General features: G+C 35.1%; 1 protein-coding gene across 17 annotated transcripts in view; it reads left to right on the top strand.

The window, feature by feature from the left end:
- Nucleotides 1-27,566, top strand: part of LOC105479408 (myocyte enhancer factor 2A) — a 164,363-nt gene that overhangs the window by 74,337 nt on the left and 62,460 nt on the right. For 15 of the 17 annotated variants that reach the window (XM_011737346.3, XM_071100585.1, XM_011737348.3 and 12 more), the window contains one exon: nucleotides 8,992-9,195. The exons of the other annotated variants lie outside the window; for them this stretch is intronic. In XM_011737346.3, coding sequence (XP_011735648.1) covers nucleotides 8,992-9,195 — 204 coding nt within the window. The remainder of the gene's footprint in view (nucleotides 1-8,991; nucleotides 9,196-27,566) is intronic. 17 annotated transcript variants of the gene reach the window in all.

Genomic DNA, 27,566 nt, shown 5'->3' with positions numbered 1-27,566 from the left:
TCCTTTATGACTAGTGCCTTTTGTGTCACGTTTAAGAAATCTTTACTTACCATAAGGCCGTGAAGCTATTCTTCTATGGTTTCTTCTGTAAGAACTCTTTTGGTTTTTTTAACCTTTCATGTTTTAGACCTGTTATCCATTTGGTGTTTATTTTTGTGTTTGGTTTGAGGTGTAGGGGTCAGAATTTGTTATTTTCCAGATGGATATTTAGTTGTCCCAGTACAATTTATTGCAAAAACCATCCTTTCATCACTGTATGACAGGGTTGCCTTTAGCATGAGTTGAATAACCATATGTATGTGAAACTTTCTGAATTCTCTATTTTGTTCCATTTGATTATTTGTATATCCTTGCTTAATTCTACACTGTTTTAATTACTATAATTTGATATCTGGTAGTGTAGTTCTGCACCTTTTTCTTTTTTTTTTTTTGCAGAACCAGCTGACTATTCTTGCCCTTTTTCAGAATATCCAAATGAAACCAAGTGTCAGTGTTCACTTAAGAAAACAAAAAACCTACTGGAATTTAGGGGTTTTTTTCCCACTGGATATATGGATCTATTTAGGGAGAATTGAAATCTTTACAGTGTCAAGTCTTACAATCTGTGAACATGTTTATATTTCATTTGGTTTTCATTAATTCTCTCCTTAATGGCTGATTTTCAAAATAAGTCTTCTACATTTTTTGTTATATTTATTAGTAGATATTTGATTTTCTAAAGCATTATTACATTTCTTCTCAAATTTTAGTTTCTGCATATTTGCTGCTAAGTATATAAAAGTGTACTTAAGAATTGCTAGATGACGTGGTAACTCTTAAGTTTAACATTTTGAGAAATGCCAGACTGCCAAAGTGACTGCACCGTTTTTGCATTCTGCCAGCCATGTGTCGGCATTCTAGGTTTTCCACATCCCAGCCAACACTTGTTATTGTCTGTCTGTCTTTTTGTTTGTTTTTCCTGTGTAAGACAGAGTCTTGCTCTTTTGCCCAGGCTGGAGTGCAGTGGTGGGATCTCAGCCCACTGCAAACTCCACCTCTTGGGCTCGCGTGCCATTCTCCTGCTATAGCCTGCTGAGTAGCTGGGATTACAGGCACCCGCCACCATGCCTGGCTAATTTTTTGTATTTTTAGTAGAGACGGGGTTTCACCGTGTCAGCCAGGATGGTCTCGATCTCTTGACCTCTTGATCCACCCACCTCGGCCTCCGAAAGTGCTGGGATCGCAGGCGTGAACCACTGCCCACCCCCCGCCCCGCCGGCCCTGTCTTTTTTGTTGTAGCCATCGTGATGGGTATAAACTGGTACTTGTGGTTTTAGTTTGCATTTCTCTGATGGCTAATGATGTTGAGCATCTTTTCATGTGCTTATTGGACATTTATATATCTTCCTTGGAAAAATGTCTATTTAAATCCTTTGCGTAATTTTTAATTGTTTTTTAGTTGTATCATCATTTTGAAAGCTGTTTTTATTGGTTGTAGAATTCTAGATTGGCAGTTTTATTCTCTTAGTACTTTGAAGCAGTTGTCTTCCAACTTCCATTCATTTCTGTTGAGAGGCCAGCTTTTGATCTTAAAAAAAATTTTTTTTTAAAGATAATGTGCCTTTTTTTGTTTTGTTGCTTTGAAGCCTTTTGCTTTTCCTTTGTTAATATACATTTTTACTGTGATGGACCCACAAGGGGCATGTGTCTTCAGATATTGCTTGTGTCCCGTTGTTTTCCTTCTCTGGGATTCTAGTTACATATAACTGTTCTGTGTCCCATACATTTCTTATGTATTTTGTCCTCCTGTATTTTTTACTCCTTTTTTCCTCTCTACTTCAGTTTGAATGTTTTCTAGTTACTTATTTTCTAGCAATCTATTTTCTAGTAAGCCTTTCTCTGCTTTTTAAAATTAACTGATGAAACAGCCTAATAAGTTCTTAATTTCAGATAATATAGTTTCAATTCTAGAATTTCTTTTTGATTTTTCATTTTTATGCGAAATAGCCCATCTTTTCATGCATTTTTTCCATTTTAAAACTATTTTTTAAAAATATTAGCCATAGTTATCTTTAAGCTCATGTCTGCTAACAGCTATATCTGGATTACCTGTAGGTCCATATCTGATCCCTTTTTTTCTTTGTTCTCAATTATATGATGCAGTCTTTTGACATGTCTAGTGGTTTTTTAATGAGCCTTCAGACCTTGTATGTGAAAGATATTATAGAATCTTAGCATCTCCAGTCTGCCTGCTTCAGCAGCTTTCTGATACCTTTAAACAGATATTGGCTATATTTCATTCTGTTTTACTAGTTGATTTCAGTGGGTTCTTTGGTCTTGCAACAACTACTCCCTCTAACCTAGAAGCAGACATCCTTATATACTTAAAAAAAAGAAAGAAAGCAGTTTAAAAATAAATGTTTTTTCTAAAGGTTCCAAAGGTAGAATACCTCAAGGATTGCTATATTCATTATCCAGAAGGGTCAGTGCTGACACATTTGTTGTATGTATTTTTATTTTTATTTGTAAAGTGAAAAAAATTAGAGATTTACTGTCCTCTTTATAATTTTTCCTAGTCTCTTCCTACTTTCCTTCTCATGAGAACCCCTGTCATGAATTTACATTGTATTTTCTTTGTTTTTTTTTTTTTAACAGGTATTATTTAATATTGTTTCAGCATGGGTTTAAAGTTTTACATAATGACGTTTTCATCTGCACTTGCTTTCATCTGCACACAATGTAGTGTTTTAGATCCATCTGCTCTTATTCATTCAGTACAGCTAGTTGTAGGAATAAATATTCTTAATTCATCAATACTTCTATCAAAGAACAATTAATGTTGTTCCTAATTTTTTACTATTATAAATGGTGTTGCAGTATACATCTGTCGTCCTGTCTCTTTATGCATGGGTAAAAGTTGCTCTGTGATAAATACTTTCAGAAGGAATTGCTAGGCTGAGTATGTCCATCATCACCTTTACCATGTTTTCAAGTTGCTTTCCGAAGTGATTGTACTAGATACACTGTAGTAAGTTAGTATGAGAATTCCTATTTGCCCATATACTTTCCCTTTCCTTCTTTCTATCTATCTTGTCTTCCTTTCTTTTAAAACTCTGTTTTTTCTGTCTTTGTCCTTTTTAAAATTTTATTTTATTGCTTTTTCTGGTCTTAGAAAAGTGAAATGCAACCTATTTTTGTGGTTTGCTTATTTTGTGCTGGGTTGTTGGTTTTGATTTTTTTCTCTCAGTTCTTTACATATTCTGGATATTCTATATGTATTGTCTCTGTTTCGGATGGTATCTTTCAGTCTTTACCAAAACATTTTGTAAACACTTTTATGACAGGGCTTATCACAGTGCTTTATAGTGGTTTATATTGCTCTTATTTCAGTAGATTGTGAGCCTTTTTAAGTGTGTTAAGACTTGCTTTATTTCCTAAATCATGATTGGTTTTTTACATGTTCCAAGTGGAGTTGGGTAAATATGTATTCTTTAATTGTTGGATGCATGTGTCTCCATATAGCTTTCAGATCACTCTCATTGTTGTGTTCAAACCTTCTGTATTCTTTGTGACTCTTGTTTTTCGTTCATTGAGATCTATCAATAATTGTACTTACCACAATGGTGGATTTGTCCATTTCTCTGTATATTTTATTCATTTAATACATACTGTTTTATACATTTTGGGACTATTTCATTAGGCTTGCACATATTTAGAGTCATTATGCCTTCTTGGCGAATTTCGCAATACATATTGACCATCTTTATCCTCAGTAAGGCATGTTTGTCTTAAATCTACCTTACCTCACCTTGATATAGCTACACATTTCTTCCTTTCCTTTTCTTTTTTTCTTTTCCTTCCTTCCTCCCTCTCTCCCTCCTTTGCTCCCTTTCTCCTCTCCCCCTTTTCTTTCTTTTTTTTTTTTTGAGACAGGGTCTTGCTCTGTCATCTAGGCCGGAGTGCCTTGGCATGATCATGGCTCACTGCAGCCTTGACCTCCTGCGCTCAAGCAATCCTCCTGTTCAGCCTCCAGAGTAACTGGGACTACAGGTATGTGCACCATGCCTGGCTAATTTTTGTACTTTTTGCAGAGATGAGGTCTCACCATGTCGCCCAGACTGGTCTCAAACTCCTGAGCTAAAGTGATCCTCCTGTCTGGTACTCCCGAAGTGCTGGGATTACAGTGTGAGCCACGGCGCCCAGCCAGTATTTTCTTGATAGGTCTGAAACTCTGTGTTAACTTTCATCCTTACTGTTTCCTTATGTTTTAGGTATGTCTTTTATAGATAGTATAAAAGGTTGGATATTGGTTTTTTATCTAGTTTGTTACATCTCTTAACTCACCAGTCTAGTTGATTTTTATTCCCTGTGATCTTGTATGTATTTGTACTAGTCTACATGATTCTAGTTGATCATATAAATTTGTTAGAGGGCCCCAGCCATCACAAAAGTCATAGTATCCGCAAAGAACTCTGATCGCAGCTCCACACAGAGCCCCCCAGGGAAAAGAACATTGGAAGAAGATACTTTATCTACCTGGTAATCCACCAAACTTGGAGGTTCTGAGTAAGAATGGTTGAGAAGTCACACTGCCAGAGGTTAGTCAGTTTCTACCTGGTATCTTCAACTCCTATCTCCAGCAGAGCTTCTGTACTCCTCAGGTTTTATTCTGGAGGGCGTCTGTCTGCATAGCATGGCTGCTAATGCTCTTGTGATGTGGCAGGTATTGAGTGTTCCAAGCAGCAGAGGTGAGAAGCACAAGTTGAACCCAAACTGCTGTTTTAAAAATTTGTCTTCTTGGCCAGGCATGGTGGCTCACACCTGTAATCCCAGCATTTTGGGAGGCCGAGGCGGGTGGATCACAAGGTCAGAAGATCCAGACCATCCTGGCTAACACAGTGAAACCCCGTCTGTACTAAAAAAAAAAAATACAAAAAATTAGCCGGGCGTTGCAGGGTGGGCTTGTAGTCCCAGCTACTTAGGAGGCTGAGGCAGGAGGATGAAGTGAACCCGGGAGGCGGAGCTTGCAGTGAGCCGAGATCACGCCACTGCACTCCAACCTGGGCAGCAGAGCAAGACTCTGTCTCAAAAAAAAAAAAAAAATTGTCTTCTCATAATCCCACTGGCCAATTTCTTCTCCAGAATACAAGCCTCCACACCCATTACCCTGTACATTTTCCAGCATAACCTCTGGGGTTTCTCACTGTTTCTTCATTATACCTTTACAGATTTATTCAACAAATTTTTTTTAGCACCGACTCACTGCTACACAGTATCTTTGTTTTAGAAGCTGAGTGTGCAGCATTGAACTTTTTTCAACTTATATTCTACTCAGATGACTTTTTTTTTTCCAGCAAGTAATGCTTGTTTTTTTTTTTTTTTTTTTTTTTGACCCCTAACAAGGGCTTGTAGGTGTTATACTTCATGAGTTTTTTTAAGTTTGAAAATGTTTATTGTCTTCATACTTGAAGTCTAACTTGGCTAGCTCTAACGTTCTAGGTATAGGCCCTATTTCTTTTCCCCAGAACATCGTAGAGATTTGGTCTTCTGATTTTGAATGTTGCCAGAATTCTAACACCAGACTGAGTTTTTTCCCTTCTTAAAAGTGACCCACTTCCTTCCTTGGTGTACACGGTATTCTTTCTTTGACCTTGACATTCAGTAACTTAATCTGAATATGCCATGAATTTGATTATTCCTTGTCACTTTTTTTAAGAGATGGTATAGCCTTTCTGTATTTTATTTTTTAATAAATATTTTCCCTTTGTCAATTGCTCTGGGCTTTTTTGGTGTCTTCATTATCTGCCAACAATACAAACAACTTTTTTTCTATTCATTTTAGTTTTCTGTTTTGATTCTTTGATTTTTATTATTGTGCTAAAAATCTCTGTTATGATTTGATTTTTTTTCTCTTCTCATTCTTTTCTGAGCCATACCAGCTCACATTTTAGATCTGTGATCTCTGACAGTTTTGGCAATTAGGTATGAGTTAACAGAAATAGCTTTCCTATAAAATTATTTTCTTTATTTGCTTTGTTTCCACCTTACCTGGCATTCTACATTTAGAACAAGATTCTTAATTCAGGGACTTCTCACACTTGTGAATCTTCTGGCACTAATCAGAGGATCCTCTCAGAGGACATTGCCACTTTTGTGAAGAACTCAGTGTGATTTCTCTGAATCCACTTTCATTTTCATCTAAGTTTCATCAAATCTGGCAGGTGAAAATTTGTAGTTTGGGATTCTTACTTTCCTTGAAGAAAACCCAGTCTCTTTTTTATTATGTATGTATGTATGTATGTATGTATGTATGTATGTATGTGTATGTGTATGTGTGTGTATGTGTATGTGTATGTGTGTGTATGTATGTATGTGTATGTGTATGTATGTATGTATGTGTATGTGTATGTGTATGTGTGCATGTTTTAGAGGAGTAGAGAGGAGTAAACACGACTTTATTCCGTTTTGAATTTATAACTAAATTTTGTGATTTCTTTATATAAAGAATTTACGTCATTTTAATGTAATTAAAATCATCAGTTTAAAAATATTGTCTTAGAATAATAAAGTTGAATCTTGAGTTTTAATTATGTAGTTAGTATTCTGTAGCCTAATTTTAGATTACGTTACCTCTTTCATATGCAATTTATGAACTAAAACGTGGCTATATTGTAAAATTAGTAATTAACACTGTACTAATTAATTAGTTGGCTTTTACTGATTTTTCACTTTTAGATGTCGTAGCTATATATAGAAGGAAAATCTCTGTATGACAACCAAAAACTTCTTTTGAACTGAAAACACTAAAATTGAGGCAAAATGTAGACTCTTAGCAGTTTGTTTTCTTGCTTTGTGACTTGTTATATTTTGTTATAATCTAATCTTCTAGGCATAATACTCTTGTCATAAGTGATAGTATTTTTTCATTCCTTTCCTTATTGCTTTCCTCCATTGTATTCTATTTTGTTTTTGTTTGTTCCCAAATCTGTTTGTAAAAACAAGTACATCAACAGATGCTGAGGTTTTTTTACTTGTATCTGTTTTATATTGAGAAATTTTTTTTTTTTTTTGAGACGGAGTCTTGCTCTGTTCCCCAGGCTGGAGTGCAGTGGTGCAGTCTCGGCTCACTGCAAGCTCTGCCTCCCGAGTTCACGCCATTCTCCTGCCTCAGCCTCCTGAGTAGCTGGGACTACAGGCGCCCGCCACCACGCCCGGCTGATTTTTTGTATTTTCAGTAGAGACGAGGTTTCGCATTGTTAGCCAGGATGGTCTCGATCTCCTGACCTTGTGATTCGCCCGCCTCAGCCTCCCAAAGTGCTGGGATTACAGGCGTGAGCCACCGTGCCCTGCCGAGAATTTTAAAGTATCAAATATAGACCAGTATTCAAAGATAATTCGTAAAAGGTGATTTGGATATATGACACAATTTACACATAAATATGTATCTTGAACAGACTAGATTGTATTGGCTAAATTTTCTTGTTAAATGAAAATTTAAAGAACCTTCTCAACTCTATTTTCATTCAGTTTACTAGCTAACAGAATATTTGAGCGGTCATATAATACCTGGAGTATTGTGCTTTGTGCACTTGAGAAATACAGAGGAGACATAAGGTTTTGAGACGATTAAAGAGATTAGATCTACATAAAATTAAGAGTGATTAAAGTGACAAAATGCTAAGATGTGTAGATGTTAAATAAATTTGGTGTTACTATAGGGAGAAAACAGATACTCTGCTTAAATTTAGTGAAAACCATTGAACTACTGTACTACTGTTTAATTTTATCATGCTACATAGGAAATAAAACAGACTGAAAAAATACAGAAATGTCTTTGAATTGTACATGTGAAGTGAATTTTGTTGTTGTTTTGCTTTTACATGTACATATTATACCTGTAATGAAAGAGGATATTAAAGTTATGCCTGTGAAAAAAATTTCTAGTGGCTGTAATTGCTTTTCATGATACTGAAGATCCTCTACTTCTTTAATAGCTACTTCAATAACTGATTTTAAGTCTAGCCTAATAGTTAAAGTTATAGGAAGAAAATCATATGATAGATATCCATGGGGAAAATTGCTGAACTTTATGTTGTTTCACAATTCCAAAGATTATTCAAAAGTACATTCTTACTGACCTTTCAAAAACTGTTTTTTAAATAGACTTTATGTTTTAGAGAAGTTTTAGGTTCACAACAGCATTGAGCAGAAAGTGCAGAGAGTTCCCTCGCACTCCTTTCCCATCCCTTATTAGAAGAAGAGGGATCAAGGGTAACTCTTGCTCACCCCAAGGAGGGTTGTTGGGTGGCATAATTTTTATATGGCATGAGCTTCAAAATATTTGAAGTTTTTGAAGGGGAGGGAAAGAAAAGCAGTGTCAAAGAGAGATTACAGAGCATAAAAAGACATCTCTTCTAGGGCCTTCAGTCAGTATAAGGGATGTAAATTTAAAAATTTGGCGGGGTGGGGGAGGGGTCTCTGTTAGAGAGGATTTCAGGTAACAGGTTTCAGTTAAAGAAGAATTTGAGGACTCTGGGGAATTTGCTGATCCCAGACTGTGAATTTCAGTGGATACAATAGAGAAGGGCTTGGGAGGGAGGAGAAGTATGTTAGATTAGTAGATATATTTAGTTGTTTAGGGATTAAAGTCTGGCTGATGCTACGTTACCTGGCTGGGATTTGGGGTTTCTGATGGTAACAATTTTAACTGAATGATAAGGGAACACTGATCAGCTGTTTCCTTCTGCGGTTCTTCCCTTCTGTAGTGGAGTGGCAGCCAAGGATAAGGAAATACTTCCCCAGGAGACAGCTCTGTCAGAGAGCTTGCATATACAAAACAAATGTAGGACTGTAGCACAATGGGAGAGGGAAGGCTCATGTGGAGCAGGAAGCTGGGAACCTTTTCCATCTTTGAAACCTGGCTCAGTATTAAGAAGAAGATTCATCTTCAGATAGCCCATATTCAAGTACTACTAATGCTTTTAATAAAAATATACCTTTTTTATTGTTTAGGTCACTTTTACAAAGAGAAAGTTTGGATTAATGAAGAAAGCCTATGAACTTAGTGTGCTCTGTGACTGTGAAATAGCACTCATCATTTTCAACAGCTCTAACAAACTGTTTCAATATGCTAGCACTGATATGGACAAAGTTCTTCTCAAGTATACAGAATATAATGAACCTCATGAAAGCAGAACCAACTCGGATATTGTTGAGGTAACATATCTAGTAATGTGTGAATTGCTAGTAATGCGTGAATTGCAAGTAATACTGAAATATTTTAATAGCATTAACTGTCAGAATGACTTTTACATCTAAAGCATAAATTAGGTATATACATGTCTTTTCTCTGAATCATTTCTTAGAAGAGTGATTGCTGTATGGCGACTCACTTGTGTTTTAAACATACCCTATTCATTCAGACAAAGTAAACTTGTTTTACCATGTATACCAGCATAATCTAGCATTTCATCTATGATTAGTTATTTTGTATGAGTTTTAAAATTAATATTGTAAGAGACTTACCATTTTTGAACAGTATGAAGTTACAGTTTTGATATATCTTAATCATTTCATTATGTCATTGACAACTCACAACTTCAAACACTTAAGAAAACAATTGTGTAAATAATTGCTTTGTTAATAGTGCTTTAGTTGGGGAAGAGGAGAAAGTCCTCATTTTCCTTATCTGCTGCCTATTTGATAGCTCTCATAGTTCTACCAACCTAATTAAGTGAAAAAGAAAAGGATTTATTATTAGAATGATCTTCTCAGAAATAGTGTTTTACAATAAAACCTTCAAAATGGAAACCAGTATGCTTCCCCCTTTATATCTTCTCTGTTTCAAGATCTTCCGTAAGATAACTTTTCCATGTGTATTTCTAATCACATTTTAAATTAGCTTCATAGTTACTTTTGTCTCTTTTGTTTATATTTGGAGGTTTTATTTTATATTTATTCAGCGGAGGAGTTTTTTATTACTTGAAAGATACATAATTTTGGCTTAGTTTGTAATAGAAAAGTATTAAGTTAGGCATTTAACCATGTGAGGATTTTGTAGAACAACTGAAAAAGAACAAATGGAGTCCTAATCTAGATTGTATTTCTAATATTTGAAATTAAAGTAAAGATAATTTAGCTTTTTTGTTGTATAGGAATCTAATTTATTTGTCTCCACAAGTTGTTATTGTTCCAAAAATGCATTTTAAATTTCCCCTATACTTCTTTGCCTTAACTGTCCCTCTTTGGGCAGTGATTGATACCATTACTATACACATAAAAACTATTACTTACATTTTAAAAACAACTTTTGTTACTTTTTAGCCATTTTTTCAAATGAGAAGTAAAAGTATAGCATAATTACAGCTGGGACTCATCTCTGTTGCTTGACTTATCCACAGTTTTATTTATGGGGCTTGCTGCTGTTAACCTCCCCAAATTGTACATGAAATTTTTTATTTTGCTTTTGTTGATAACTTTGATTAAACTAAATGGTTATATCTTTAGCTAAACTCCTTAATGCAGTTATATTTACGTCATTTATAAATTATATTATTTAGCATTTATGTTATATGTTATCATTTATTTATAACACTGTATAGTAGACCTTTCCCCTGTTATATGTCATGAATACATTTTGTATTGTGATTTTGTAAATTAGGGGATCATTCAGGTAAGCTTTGTTAAGAGACTTCATAACTGGATTTCCTTGAAATGGAGAGTGACTCTGTTGTGTTTAAAATAGCTTCTTATGTTATAAATCTAAATGTCTCATCAAAAGTTACACTGCCTCAACTCAAACCAATGGAACTGACTTTGATAATGTCAGCAAATAAGTATTCTAGCTAATTTCATTATAGAGGCAACCACCTCCTTAACCCTAACTACTCTGCTCTTTCATTGCAGTAGTTGTTATTCTTGGTCCCTGGAAGTTGAGGGTACTTCACAATGCCTAAAGCTTACTTCCCTAGAGAATACGGAGAATGCAGTCTGATTTAATCCTCATAGAATTTTCAAACTACCTCAATCTTCATCTCTGTTGTGGTCAGCAAAGTGTAAGAGAGCAGATCCCAAACGTTTTTTTAAGCAGTCTCCTGTATTACAGTCTGTTTCAATATGAAGGAAAACTTTTACAGCTTAATTGTCAATTGGGATTTTGATGTTTTCTTTTTATTTGCATTTCCTCAAAATAAGTTAAAATGAATCGTGTTAATAGTTCCTTGTGAAGTTCTAAATTATATAAATACGTTAGATGGAAGACAGATTATTAGGGATTAATTTATTGTGGTAGAATAAATTACAAGGCTTAATTCGCACTTCTTATTAACGTCTTACTGAGTCAGCTTTTATGAGAGTGGTTGGTAAACTTGTAAGATAGGCCTTTTTTCACATATGAAGAAGATGCAACCTACGTCCTCACTAGTAGTGCAATTCACATATGAGTTCTTTTTGCCAGTGTTGTAATGGCTTAGGCCAATGCATCTATATAGTTTGCTGTGGTCCAAATTAAGTTTATAGGATAACAGTAATGAAGTTACTTACATAGAGCTCCCTATGGGCCTTAGTTTTTACAAAGCGCTTTACAACTATCTTGTTTAAGGATATTTTTGGAATACCATTTTTTCCTTTTTCACAGTTTCCTTTCAGGCAGTTGTATTAATGGGAAGCAGGCTTTTTGATGCCCATTTACTCATTTGACAAATATTTGAGGGGCTTCTATGTGCTTTGCAAGTTGATCTTATTTAGAGATTCCTAATTCAAGCCAGAAGGTTATTCTTCCTACCCATGTTTTTATAAACTATTGAAATATACTTTTACCAACAGAAGATTTTATGTATATTTATAAAAACTTTGAACAAGTTGGTGATAAGGTTCTGGACTCCTTAACCATCTCATGTGGTTGAAAACATCAGGAGAAAATAGAGGCATAAACAGTTATAAGTGATCTACTTTAGAGTGTTTTCTAAAGTATATGACCAATATACTTAAGAGTTTGTGTCATTATATGACCAACGATGACACAAACTCTGAAAACAAGAACTTCTGTAAGGCCTATAACCTGACTCCACATATTTCCATTTGCATATATGTTAGTCTTGAAAATCAGCAGGATTTTACTTTCCCTGTATTACTGAAATATGCTTTGACAAAGTCTTTAGTAGATTAACGTGGCGTCTTCATTAGATGTATTCCTTTTCTATTGTATGCAATATACAAGCCCTTTGAGGATGTACTGTGAAGATATGCTGTTAACCACACCTGTGTAGTCTGTAGTACAAGGATGCACATGTATTAGGTCTGGAGAGTTAAATATAGTGTGTTTTGTGGGAGTACTATAAAATTAATATAATGTATTAAAAGTAGTTGGTATTTGAATATTGTTTATTATAAACAGACATGGTGCTCTTATTTTTCTGTTTCAGTTTTATTTGTAAACTTAAATCCATCTATCTTTGTTCTGTCTCATTTTATATTAATTATGTTTTTAAACTAGTTCTTAAATTTAAAATTTTAATCAATTTTTAAAACTTTGGTTAGAGTTGATAAAATTTTAAAAATTATTTCTATGCAGCTTTATTTTTTTAATTTGTACTTATATATTTTAAATTGCATTTAGGTATTTTAAATTAAGGTCTGCAGTGTCTTGAGGATGTATATATCTCCTGCATTACGAAAGCTGAATATATGAAAAAGCAAACTTACACATTAGTAAATTAAGAGATTGCCATTAGGGTGAGATTCATAAGAGACTTCATAACTCAATTTCTTTGAAATGAAGAATATTGCTGTGTTTAAAACACATCTGACTTTAAAATGTTTCTACACTGCTTTTCAGTAGTATATTTCTTACAAAATATGAGTTTTATAACTTTATTTCCCATATTTCATTAGGTGACATTCCACAAAGAATGTTGTCAAAGACATACATTTTACCTTTTCAAGTTATTAAGCATTGATACAAAAATAGGTGACAGACTTTTGTTTGGTCCTATAAAATGTAGTAATTTAATTTAAATGTATGAAGAAAATGTTATAACTCCTCAGTTTTCTTTTCAGTAAAGTTAAGATTAAAAATTATAAACTATATTATATAATTTTACAGGAATATTAGAAATGTCCTAGAGTATAGGAAACTACAAATGGAAATTACCAGCACAAGCAGTTGCCATTGTTCATACACATGTATATGTGTGTAATTAGAATTTATACTAAATAAAAGCCTAGAGCCAATAGAGGCTTTGGGATTCTGCATCAAAAGAACAATTATGCTAAAAGGCAACAAATGAGGATTTTAGCAGATACTACCTAAAAAACACTTGAGATTACTTTTGTATCCATGTTTTTCCTGTCATTTGGCAGAAATATTGAAAATACTAAATATTTCTGCTTATAATTTATTAAAAATAGGCATGACTGGGCAACATTCCAAAATCATTTGTATGACAATTCAGATTATTGTGCTGTCATTTAAGGATGTAAATAAAAGGGTCATGGCCATTTATCTCTCTTGTTAATATCTTGTGCACTATTCCCAAAGAGAGGAGTTTTTCATCACAGGAATACTACAGTACTTAAAAAAAATTCTTCTCACGTGATCTCATTTAATCTTCATACCCAAGGTAAGCTTTTTCAGAAGCAAAAATTGGGATGTACATTAAAATGACTTGCCTAGAGTCATGTAGCAATTTGGTGGCAGAACCAGGATGAGAACCCAGGTCTGTGACATTAAACTTTCCCGTTGCTCCCTAGTTTACTGCATCCAGTGGAGCTCTGGAACATTTTACCATAAATAGATAAGATTTTATACATATACCAATAATGTATAATACATAGCAATCATGAATAAGTTTTTTTTCAGTAATGAACAAAAAGTGAGTATAATAGCAGTAAGAATAATAGAAATTATTAAGCACTTAACATGGTCTAGTAAAGACTTTCTTTGAATTATCTTATTGAATCCTTATTGTTGCCCTTATTTCACGTTGAGGCAATGGAGGCATTGATAAATTAAGTCAGATGTTGATAATTTGTATTCTGAAGAAAGAGAAAATCTGTTTATTTGAGTCTTAAAAATCCCTGCCTATTTTCAAGTTACAAAAGAATTTGGAAGTAACATCTAAAAGAAAGGAAGATAGGGAATCAGTATAAGATCCATCTATCAATTAGAAAATAAAAGCAGATGGTAGTGAAAGTGATCATACTTGAGAGTGCGTTATTTAAAATCACTGTCCTCAAAATGTGTAGTACCCTGACCAGCAGCATCAGCATCCCCAGAGACTTCCTAGGAATGCAAATTCTTGGTCCCACCTTAGACCTACTGAATCCTCAGCTTTTGAGATGAAGCCTAAGCAGTCATGAATTAGTTTGAATTAACTTGCCTTAAGTGCAGTTATAGACTAAAAGTTTCAGGTTAACAGTTTCTTGGGAGTGGCTATCCAGCTTTTTAAACATTTTTATCCTCAAGAATATCCCCTGAAATAATTTCAAACAGTGAGCAAGCACAAACTGTAATTTTTAAAACCCTCTAAAAAGTAATTCAAACTATTATGCAGTATTGGTGTGCCTTGCACCTAAGGAATACATTTCTAATGGGTTACATTTCAGTTCAGTTCTACATGGTTATAAGAGCTTGTGTGAGTGTAGTTTCTTTGAGGGGTGCTTCTTTGAGACGTGTGGTGGGGATGAGTCAGAGGTGGAATCTGGCTCCTCAGATGAACAGAAAAGAAAGTTAAATGGCTTATCTGCTAAGATCATCTAGTGCTGACCGTACAAAAGTAGAAACATGATTATGCTTGGATTTTCTGACGGTATCATGATATTCTCAAAGAGGCTTTGTGAGCCAGTCGTCTTTTCTCCCCATGTTACAGACGAGGAATGGAACAGACAGGCAGTATTTAAGAGGCTTGCCTAATGTTTTACAGGGCTGCAGTGGAGCATCAGGGAAAGGGAAAAAATAGTGAGACATCTGAAGACAAGACAAAGCTTTCCTCCACCCCCAGTCCCTTGCTCTGCTCTTTTATTCCTAACAGAGCCTGAAGCAGCAGGATGATGATTCACAGGGTGAGGCACACAATCCTCATGGCTCTCCTCCGCTTCCCACATGTCACTGCACCATCACCTCACACAGCAGTCACCATAGCTCTTGTAATTTCAATTTTACTACTTTTATTTTGCTATGTATTTGAATATTATCTTATAATTATTGGTTTCTGTTTATGTGCTTTTTATAAGGGACTACGTGTCTCTAAGTGTGGTTTTTCTTGAGGTTCATATTTTTCTCCATTAGAGGTTGATATCGTTGATACACAAATGAAAGTTCATGTTGGGGGCGGGAAAGATGATAGATACCACCTGTATATATAACTCACTTTTCTGTAATACATTTCTTGTGATTCTTGATCAATACCTATCTATGTGTTCTTTTTATGTCATATGTGTCAGGGATTGAATATTTTATTAATAGTACTTACCATCAGTTAATGTGTTCCTTTGTCTCCAGAAGATATGTGATGCTTTGGTCAAATTTTTGACCAATGAGAAGAGGAGATAAAGAGGATCGAGAGAGTGGTCAGAGAAAGGTTGCTCTAGAGGTGATCCTATCACCAGAGTTCTTTAAAGCAGCAGTCCCCAACCTTGTTGGCACCAGGGATGGGGGTTGGGGGTGGGAGGAATGTGGACAGGGAGATGGTTTTGAGATGAAACTGTTCTACCTTAAATCATCAGGCATTTGATTCTCATAAGGAATGCACAACCTAGATTCCTTGCTTGCGTAGTTCACAATAGGTTTCATGCTCTTATGAGAATCTAATGCTACTGCTAATGTGATAGGGGGCAGAGCTCAGGCAGTAGTGTTTACTCGCCCACCACTTACTTCGTGCTGTGCAGCCTGGTTCCTAACAGGGTCTGTGGCCCCGGGGGTTAGGGACCCTTGCTGTAAAGGATATGCTAAGTGGAAAATAAAGATGCTGTAAGTCAGAGGGGCAGCTTATGTGGAAATTAGGAAATGAGACATAGCAGTTAGTGTATGGAGTTGATATCAGCCAAGTGTCACTATAGTATAGTGTGAAGAGTGGAATAACTGAGACTTGAGAAGTAAACCAGGTCCTCATGAGCTATATAAGGCCCTTCACTTTATCCTGCAGGTTTGAATAGCCACTGAAAGAGCTGAATAAAACAGCTGCTTAGGTTTCTCCTTGCATTTCCCAAGCAGTAAGTTGTGTTAGAACTGTATGGTAATTTTTTGAAGGGAGTTGAAGAAAAAGGAAGAGAAAAGAGGTAAAAATATTGAATGTAATACTTCTACATTTTAAATTTATTGTACTGATGTTTATCATACTGTGTACCAGGCATTTTGCTAAACACTGGGAATATAGTGGTAACTGGCCCTATTACTGCCTTTTTCCTAATAAGATGATATGTTGGCTATTTTATTATCTTATGGCAGAAGTCCTTTTGTTAGATACACTTCAATATCGATTTAAGACCCTTAGAATGCCAGGATTTTTATGTTTCTCATCAAATATTAATCATTAAGCATATAAATATTATAAGATAAGATACTATACTGCTATTTGAGCCAGAAGCTCATTTAGGGCAGAAGATACTAGGTGCTTCCCATGTTTCTCAGTGTTCTGTGTCAGTCTGTAAAGTAAGATGTATATAGTCTAAATGATCTTTCAGTTCTCTTGTATATAGATGGCTAATGCAGACATACAGTTTTGTGAAACCTGGCACTTCAGACACATAATTTAAAATTAAAGAGACAGCTGTATAGTTTTCATATTTATTTTGAAGTTATTTTTGTGGCTCTTCTCAGAGAGAGAGTAGGGCTCCAGATTCTACAGAAAGATATCTTCTTGCATAGATTAGTCATAACTCAACTTTTTAATTTACAATTATGCAATCAGTGCTGTACTGGTAAAAAAAAAAAATCCAAATGATAGTATGAGCTGTATTTTAGAAAATGGGACATACTTTATAATTTTCTAGGTTTTTGTTGGTTGATTTTCAAATTTCTAACATGTTTCACTGATTGTGTACGCTAAGGGTATTTTTATAAAGAATATCATCGTATGTTTAGGTAATTGATATGGGATTATGGTTTTTTCCTCAAATAATGTTTCTTGTAGTTCTCATTTTAATTCATTAGCAGTTGATTTTAAAATGTTAGTGATTTTTAAAACTTGGTAAATAGGCACTACATGCTTAAGCCTTCTAGAATAAACCAAAGCTTTATTATGCATGTTGGACTTTATCTCCTGTAATTCAGTGGCGAGTATTTTTCTATCATGCTTTGTTTTTATATAAATTTTCTTTTCAAATAAATGGTTTATTTTATGGTAATTTCTGGGATTAAGTGTTATTTCCAGAATCTACCTCGAAAACCTTAAAAATGTTTATGCTCTGAAAAAAGAACGTAGAAATAGCAACTAGTATTTGTAGAGGAATTCAAGACATTAGCTTGCTTTTTTTCTGCCACCCATGTTCATATAGGATTATCCCATACTATTATATAATTAAAATATTTTTATTGTGGTTTTCCACATTTATAAAGTTTTTAAAAATGGTTTTGTTACTTTGGTCTATTAAAAACCTATCAGTTATGTTCTGTGGGACAGTATAAAATAACATTTTAGATACTTTGTGAAAGTTATTTGATATTAGACTCTCAGATCCTACTTAATATGTCACTTATTAGTAAAGTAACTATCTGTATTTAGTATTCTAACTCATATATTTGCTATATTATTTGTTTATTGAATGATTAGTGTGCTGGGTCACTAAGCTCAAGGTTTAATAGGGCAGAGAGAACAGCATTAAATTTTTAAATTTTACTGAGTTTTGGTAATCAGTTAAAATAATATATGTGAAAGCATTTTGAAAACTATACCATCTGCTTCCAGATGTAGGCAACAGAAGACCTCACTGAAATTGATCTTAAAAATAGGGATATTGGGCGACAGAGCGAGACTCTGTCTCATAAATAAATAAATAAATAAATAAATAAATAAAAATAGGGGTATTGGTTATGTCATGTAACAAAAATTCCAGCAGCATGGTAGAGGTTAGGTAGAGGCTGTGTTCAAGCGGGCTCCAGGTCTCTGCCTTTGCCCATGCATCATTGTCTTCACACTGGCTTTTTCATGTTGATAAAATAGCAGTGGCCGCTCTAGGCCTTATATCTGAACACAGCATCATCTAAAGCAGCACTATCTAATAGAATTCGTGATGATGGAAATGTTCCATGTTTGTGCTGTCCAATATAGTAGGCATTAACTATGTGTGGATATTGAGTGTGTAGTGCAACTGAAAAACCTGAGTTTTTAGTCTTTTTAAATTTTAATTTAACCACATGTGGCTATTGGTTACTATATTCTTGAGCATCAATCTAAAGTATCAGAGATGAGTTGTGTCCCAGAATCCGCAGCAGATGTTCTAAAATTAATTCTAATTGTACTGTTTAAATCACTTGCCTCTCCATCTCCCACTCTGAAAACACTAAACACAGTGGTAGAGAAAGGATAGAATGTCCTGATTGACTGCTTCTAGCCAGATGTTACACCCCTGGAATTTACTACAAAACTGAAGTAATTCAGACAGTGTGGTGTTTACATAGGGATAGGCATGTAGTTCAATAGAACAGAATAGAGAGCTCAGAAATGTACCCATATATACATGGTTAATTAATTTTTGACAAAAGAGCCAAGGTAAACCAATGAGAAAAGGACAGTCTTTTCAATAAATGGTGCTGGAAAACCTGGATATCCATATAGGAAAAAAAATAAATAAATAAGCCTCAGTATTTACCTTACATCATATACAAAATGTTTAGGGAATAGAGGCTTTGCATAGGGGAGTAATCAAAGGTAAGGAGGAGACAAATTGAATATAGTTGATAGATGGTCTTGAATACCCAGCTGTGGTATTTAATATTTGTCTTATGGGCATTGGGCAGCCTTTAGAGGGGTGTTTAAAAGTTTTAAGTAGTCAAATAAATCATTGTTACAGAAATTAATCTGGCAGCAGATTAGCAGTATTTTAAAAGAAGTGTGTAGCTTTTAAAAATAAATTGAATTATCTCACCTATTACTTATGATAGGTTTTTAGTAATGTTGAGAATTATAGAAAGAGGAATGCAATTCCATTTGGTTTGAATAGAGAGGGGAGATTAAAGTGGGGGGTTAGGCCATGTTCTAAGGAATATAATATATTGACACATCATGCTTTTTAAAAATTGATTTATAGAAAATTTGAGTGCATAATTTATAAAATATATATTATATATTATTATATATAGAGAGAATTGACCTAATAATGCTGTGAAAAGTGGTTTGTGTGTTATAAAACAGTTGGGAAACTCTGATCTGGCTCTCTACTTCATTTAAGTGATGAAGAAGCCGTGTCCATAGAGAGCAAGAAAGACTGTAGATCTTTGAGGCAAAGACTTTGCTAAGGAACATTAGTATTTTTCACAGTGCTCAGTAAAGATTCAGCACACAGCTGAATAATGACCTGTAAAATGGAACTAAAGGTAGTGTTGTGTACTTCAGCATTCACGTAATCATAAATGAGAAGTATTTATGATACTCAATTAAAACTTCATCAAATATTATAAAATCTAGTAGGGACAAAAATATAAAATATATTTAAGTGGAAGAAACACTCAATATGTAGGAGGTGATTCTTTTTACTCTGTAACACTGGAAATGATAACTTTATTTCCTTATCTCCCCATCCTCCACATCTAATATATATTACTTCCAACCTTTAGAGAAGTAAACATACTTAAAAAGATAAGTATAGAGGCCTCTGCTCTATTTCAGTGTATGCAGTCTTGGATAATCTGGTAGACGGCAAAACCTATGCAGCTTTGTATTCTGCACATGAACATAAATGATAATTGGAGAGAGAGCTTGAAATGCTCATAAGGCATTTTAGTATAGCTAGTGGCCACTATGGTGGGTCCTGTAAATACACAAAATTACTTGAATAGAAATAATAGAAATGCTGACAACACTTTAGTTAGGATGGACTAATGCATCTTAGGACAATATGATATGATTTCCAGTATGATAACTTCATGATCTTAGTATACATTCCCAGAGCTTTCAGTAACCTAATTCATCAGGTTAATACACTGTAGTAGTACTGTCACATTACCTTGTATCTTTATATAAGTAATTGCTCCAGACATCCTTCACTATCATGTGAAATTGAATGCATATTTTAATTACTTATTGAAATATCGTAGACATACCTGAGATTAACTTTTTTTCTCTTCTTTTAAATGAAATGTAATTCGTATACCATAAAATTCACCAGTGTAAATCACACAGTTCAGTGGTTCTTAGTACATTCACGAGTTGGCGCAACCGTGAACGCTATCTAATTCCAGAACATTTTCATCAACCCAAAAAGAAACCCAGTACCCATTAGCAGTCACTTACCAACTCCTCCTTCCCCTACATCCTGGCAACAACTTATGTACTTTCTGTGTCTATGGATTTACCTATTCTGGGAATTTGATATAGATGGAGTCATACAATATGTGGTCTTTTGTCCAGCTTTTTCGCTTAGCATAATGTTTTCAAGGTTCATCCGTATGGTAGCTGTATGAGTACTTCATTCTGTGACCAAATAGCATTCCATTTGCTACTATGAAGTTTGTGTACAAGTTTTGGTATGAGTATAAGTTTTCACTTCTCTTGGGTATCTAGTTAGTAGTAGAATTTCTTGGATTGTGTAGTAAGTTCTGTGTTTAACTTTTTGAGGAACTGCCAAACCCTGTCCTACATCTAACTTAAAAAAAAAAAAAAAAAAAAGGCAAAAGCATCAACAAAACCCAATAACTTTATGGATATTATTAGAAAAAGGTTGATTTATTTTTAATTTTGATATTGTTGGGCTAGGTTATCTGGATCAGCTCTTCTGCTGAAGACATCTAAAAACTAGATAAACTGTAAAACCAAAACAAAAAAACTTTTTTACATTATCATATCAAGGAATATGCCAGGCCAAAATTTAAGAGAAGGTAAGAACATAAAGGTAAAGAAGTATTTAAAGCTCTGGCCCCTGAATCATTTGTCCGTCTGGATAAAACAGTTTGTAAAACTGAGATTCGAGTTCTGATAGATTCAGAATCAAGGGGAAAATGATCACTTATAGGTTTATGAGCCTAACAGATACCCCCCAAACCCCTTTAAAATGGGGCTTTAAGAAAGGAGGAAAATCCACTGCCTTCTCCTACTCCCAAAGGATTGCAAGGAGAGATATTTAGTACTGAGCAGATAGGGGAAAGAAGAGAACAAGAAAAGAATAAAAGAACATATCTGACAGATTGTAAACCAAGTTACCAGCATTGTGTGGAACTGTAGTCCCAAGTCATATTATACAAGACATTCAAGAAAACTAGTGCCCTGTCAGCTGGGGGAAGCAAATTTATATCCTTTTTGAAGAAAGTCACCTTATTCTGTGGATCAGAAATCTCTTTCAAACAACCTTTCACAACTACTGGGCATCATACAAAGCATACAAGAAAACAAGGCACAGTAAGGAAAACACAGCAGGATACAGCAGAAAATAACTCTTATGTATTTCAGATGACATTGTTATATGTAGATTATAGAACAGTTTCACTTTCTATGTTTTAAGAAATAAGCTTGAATATATCTGTAGGAAACAGGAAGTTATAAAGGGATTGACATAGCAGAGTTGAATGAAATACTTCAAGATGTGAAAAAATATAATAACCAAAACTAAATGCAGTAGACATGGTGGAAGTAGATTTTCCATAACTGCACAGATAATTTGTGAACCGAAGATAGAAGAAATTATCTAGAATTCAATGCAAATATTAAAAGGTAGAAAATATCAAGAAAGGTTTAAAGAACCACTGCTCAGTGAAATAAAAGAGGACACAGACAAATGGAAGAACATACCATGCTCATGGATAGGAAGAATCAATATCGTGAAAATGGCCATACTGCCCAAGGTAATTTATAGATTCAATGCCATCCCCATCAAGCTACCAATGAGTTTCTTCACAGAATTGGAAAAAACTGCTTTAAAGTTCATATGGAACCAAAAAAGAGCCCGCATCTCCAAGACAATCCTAAGTCAAAAGAACAAAGCTGGAGGCATCACGCCACCTGACTTCAAACTATACTACAAGGCTACAGTAACCAAAACAGCATGGTACTGGTACCAAAACAGAGATATAGACCAATGGAACAGAACAGAGTCCTCAGAAATAATACCACACATCTACAGCCATCTGATCTTTGACAAACCTGAGAGAAACAAGAAATGGGGAAAGGATTCCCTATTTAATAAATGGTGCTGGGAAAATTGGCTAGCCATAAGTAGAAAGCTGAAACTGGATCCTTTCCTTACTCCTTATACGAAAATTAATTCAAGATGGATTAGAGACTTAAATGTTAGACCTAATACCATAAAAATCCTAGAGGAAAACCTAGGTAGTACCATTCAGGACATAGGCATGGGCAAAGACTTCATGTCTAAAACACCAAAAGCAACAGCAGCAAAAGCCGAAATTGACAAATGGGATCTCATTAAATTAAAGAGCTTCTGCACAGCAAAAGAAACTACCATCAGAGTGAACAGGCAACCTACAGAATGGGAGAAAATTTTTGCAATCTACTCATCTGACAAAGGGCTAATATCCAGAACCTACAAAGAACTCAAACAAATTTACAAGAAAAAAACAAACAACCCCATCAAAAAGTGGGCAAAGGATATGAACAGACATTTCTCAAAAGAAGACATTCATACAGCCAACAGACACATGAAAAAATGCTCATCATCACTGGCCATCAGAGAAATGCAAATCAAAACCACAATGAGATACCATCTCACACCAGTTAGAATGGCGATCATGAAAAAGTCAGGAAACAACAGGTGCTGGAGAGGATGTGGAGAAATAGGAACACTTTTACACTGTTGGTGGGATTGTAAACTAGTTCAACCATTATGGAAAACAGTATGGCGATTCCTCAAGGATCTAGAACTAGATGTACCATATGACCCAGCCATCCCATTACTGGATATATACCCAAAGGATTATAAATTATGCTGCTATAAAGACACACGCACACGTATGTTTATTGCAGCACTATTCACAATAGCAAAGACTTGGAATCAACCCAAATGTCCATCAGTGACAGACTGGATTAAGAAAATGTGGCACATATACACCATGGAATACTATGCAGCCATCAAAAAGGATGAGTTTGTGTCCTTTGTAGGGACATGGATGCAGCTGGAAACCATCATTCTTAGCAAACTATCACAAGAACAGAAAACCAAACACTGCATGTTCTCACTCATAGGTTGGAACTGAACAATAAGATCACTTGGACTCAGGAAGGGGAACATCACACACAGGGGCCTATCATGGGGAGGGGGGAGGGGGGAGGGATTGCATTGGGAGTTATACCTGATGTAAATGATGAGTTGATGGGTGCAGCACACCAACATGGCACAAGTATACATATGTAACAAACCTGCACGTTATGCACATGTACCCTACAACTTAAAGTATAATAATAATAAATAAATTAAAAAACAAAACAAAACATATATTCACTTAACAATACAGCCCCAAAATATATGAAGTAATAACTAACAGAATCGAAGGGAGAAATAGACAATTAAACAATAGTAGTTGAAGAGTCTAGCTTTCAGTAATGATAGAACAATTACTGCTATGGTTTGAATGTGTCCCCTGAAGTTCATATGTTGGAAAATTAATCCTCAATGTTGAGAAGTGGTGAGAAGTGGGGCCTAATAAGAGGTGATAGGTCAAAATGAAGACCTAATGCAGAGACCTCATGAATGGATTCATGTCTTTTCCTTGGAAGTGGGCTAGTTATTGAGAAGGCTTGTTATAAAAGTGAGTTGGTTCCTCTCTTGTTCTCTCATGTACTCTCTTGCCCTTCCATCTTCCATAATGTGTGAGTGCAATATGAGGTCCCTTACCAGATGCCACTATCCTCTCAATTTTGGACTTCCCAGCCTCCAGAACTGTAAGAAATAAATGTTTGTTCTTTATGAATTAAAAAAAAAAAAAAAAAAAGGTTTAAAGAAAAGGAAGATCATGTTTAGAAGTTCTAGCCTATGCTTAATTGGTATTCTAGGAGAAGGAAACAGAGAATCGGGTAGAGGCAATATTTGATGAGATAATGACACAGTTTTCTAGGATTGATGAAAGCCCACCATCCTTAGATTTAAGAAATTCAAATCCCGTGTAGAGTAAATGTAAAACATATATATATAGTGAAACTGTGCAGAAAACAAAGACAAGAAAGACGTTAAGAGACTATCCTCAAAGGAGTGCTATTTCCAAGTAACAAATGAAATCTGGAGTCAATGAAATGATATCCTAAGTGTGCTGTTTAGGAAGGGAGTAGAGTGTAACCTAGAGTTCTGTACCCAGAGAAAATTTCAAGAGGGAAGGCATAACACCTGTATATCAGTGTTACAATCAAACCATCTACTGCTTTGGAAGAAAGGACCAAGACCAAGTCAGGCTGCCATGGTAAGAAAGCAGTCTTCATGGAATGACCAGATGACCTCTAATGATCTGCGTCTAGTTTATCAGTAAATGTCAGCATCTAGTAGGGTGCTTTCAATAAATTTTGTTGAATGAAAGAAACAGGCAAATTAAGGTATTTATTCAGTAAACAAAAAGGGATAGTGAAGAACCAAGCTCCAGGACTTCTGAAGATAGACTTTCTTGTCTTTGCCGTGCACTGAGAATCAGCTCTGTCTTAGTATTCATTTATGTGTGGAGATCTAAACAGCCTTACATTATTTCTGGTGACAAGCTGAGACTACCTGGCTACTCAGTATCCAGCTCCTGGGAGACGGTCCCTCAAAACTGTTGGAATTGGGGGGTGGGGCAGGTAGGGAATCTTACTACCATTTGTTGGGATTTTTACCATCAGACCTAGGAGTATCTTAGAACTGGGTAAGATCTTAGAATTCAGAGAAGCCATGGCCTGAACACCACACACTTCTCACTGAGGAAGATAGGGATAATAAGATCATGGAGGAACTGGAGAGGAATATGAAGACAGTGCCTACAGCCACCACATACACAGTGAACATTATCTCTTCTCGGGGGTTGAAGTTGTTCCTGATTACAGCTCTCTTATCTGTTCTCCCTTTGATTTGCTGACTGATGGATGCTGTCCATTTAACAAATGAGCATAGCATATTGGAAAGAGCACTAGACTTAGATTCTAGTCCCAGTTCTGTCACTTAACAGCTGTATGTTGAGGTGAGGTGGGGGAAGAGTACTTGGATCTCTGGATCACTTTTAACTTTAATATTCTTCTCTATAAGGGTAGGAGATGAACTAGAGGATCACAAAAGTACCATATAGTTTTCTGTTCAGTGGTGATTTTAACATACTTTTTTGAGCATATATAATCTCAGAATCCTATGCCTCAAAACTTTGATTCATTGGACAGATTTCAAGAAAAATATAATTTAACAAATGTAATAAAGAAAAAATAGAAAAATTGAATAATCTTGTCAAGTTTTCCACAAAACTACAAGTCCAGATGACTTCATAAGCAAATACTAGCAAATTTTTAAGAAGGAAATAATTCCAGTATTTCACAAACCGTTCCAAAGAATAGTAAAAACCAAGAGCTTTCCTTTCCTCATTATCTAAAGTTAGCCTAATCTTGATAGCAAGACCAACTAGGAGAGTTGCAAAGATAATAATCAGAAGCCAGTCTCACTGAACATAAATGTGAAAGTCTTTAGCAAAATATTAGTCTACTTCTTTGTGTTCATATCTTTTTTATAGGAGACTTTTTTTTTTTTTTTTTTTGAAGACAGAGTTTTGCTCGTTGCCCAGGCTGGAGTGCAATGGCGTGATCTCTGCTCTCCCCGACCTCCGCCTGGGAGACATTTTTATTTTCAGAATGACCCATTTTCTCTACTGTTTGGGCATAAAACTAGGCTCTGTATTAGCCTTCCCTGTGGTTAGGAGTGGCCATGTGACTGACCTCTGGCCAAGGAGATGTGAGTGAAAATGAGGCAGGCTGCTTCCAGGCATGACCAGTAAGATACTTCCTACATAATCTTCATACTCTTTCTTCCCTGTTGGGCATACCATGTGCTAAGAATGGGAACCCTGTGGTCCTATATGTGGAACCATAAGATAAATGTCTTTGGGCTCTGACACAGGGGCTCTCACACAGGGCTCACTGAGAATAAGAAACATCCTTCTTGGGCTTTGTATGAATGAGATGAACTTTCATTGTGTTAAGCCACTGAGATTTATGGATTTATCAAAGCATCTAGCATTACTTATACAGAGATTAAATCCAGTAATATGTAGAAGAGATAATATATTATGACTAAGTTGAATGTATCCTAGGAATATAGAGTTATACCATATTCATGGATCAGAAGTCTCAAATTATATGTATCTTTGCCACTTAAGATAATCTCTGTAGAGTTGATGAAATATCAATCAGACTCCCAAGAAATTCTTTTTGAGAGAATTTCAACAACTGATTCTGAAGTTCACAGAGAAAATAGAACAGGAGAAGACACTGAGGAAGAACAAGGTGAGAGGGTTTGCACTACAATATATTGAGACTAATTTTAAAGCTATAAGAATGAACATACAGTGGCAGTGGCACAAATACCAAATGCCAAACATACCAGTGGAATAATAGCGCAGAAACAGAACCATGCATATATTGATACTTAGTATATGATAGAGGTGGCAGAACAAACTCCTTAAGCAGTGGTGTAGGGACAATTGGATATCCATATGGAAAACTCATGAAATTGGACTTACATCAGATTTTATACAAAATTACCTCCAGGATGCTTATAGACCTAAGGCAAAATTATAAAGCTATTTAGAGGATGATATAGGAGAATATCCTCATGATTTTGGAAAGGATTTCTTATATAAGACATAAAAATCGCTATCATATGGATAACTGGAAAGGAAAAAAACTGATAAATTTGACTCTGTTTAAGAACTCTTCATCCAAAGATGAGCGTTTTTTGTTTTTCTTTTAATGCCACATAATGGGAAAATATTTTTACAATGTATAAAATTAGCCAAGGGCTTACACTGACTACTTATAAAATAATTACTATAAAAATAAATAAAGGAACTACTATAAAACAATTATCAAAAGGCAGTAGAAAACTTAGCAAAGTACTTGAATGAATAGGTGCCTTGCAAAAGAGAACATCCACATGGCCAATAGATACGAAATGTGCTTGACTTCATTAGTGGTTGGTATTGCAAATTAAATCCCACAGGTAGGAATGCACATTAATACAATTACTTTAAAAGACAGTTTGGCATCATCTAGTATAGCCAAAGATCCACATATTTTATGAAGTAATACTTCTGTTCCTAAGAATACATACTCAAGAGAAATGTGTGCACATTATGCAGTAGACTGTCTACAGAAATGTCCACAGCAGCGTTTTTATAGATTCAAAAGATTGAAGCCTCTCCATTGTCTGTCTACTGTAGAATGGATACAAGTCTTTTTTTTTTTTCCAAGCCATGTAATACAATA

Source organism: Macaca nemestrina, chromosome 7, assembly GCF_043159975.1.
Source record: "Macaca nemestrina isolate mMacNem1 chromosome 7, mMacNem.hap1, whole genome shotgun sequence".
NCBI lineage: Eukaryota > Metazoa > Chordata > Mammalia > Primates > Cercopithecidae > Macaca > Macaca nemestrina.
This window is presented reverse-complemented; position numbering and strand designations above follow the sequence as displayed.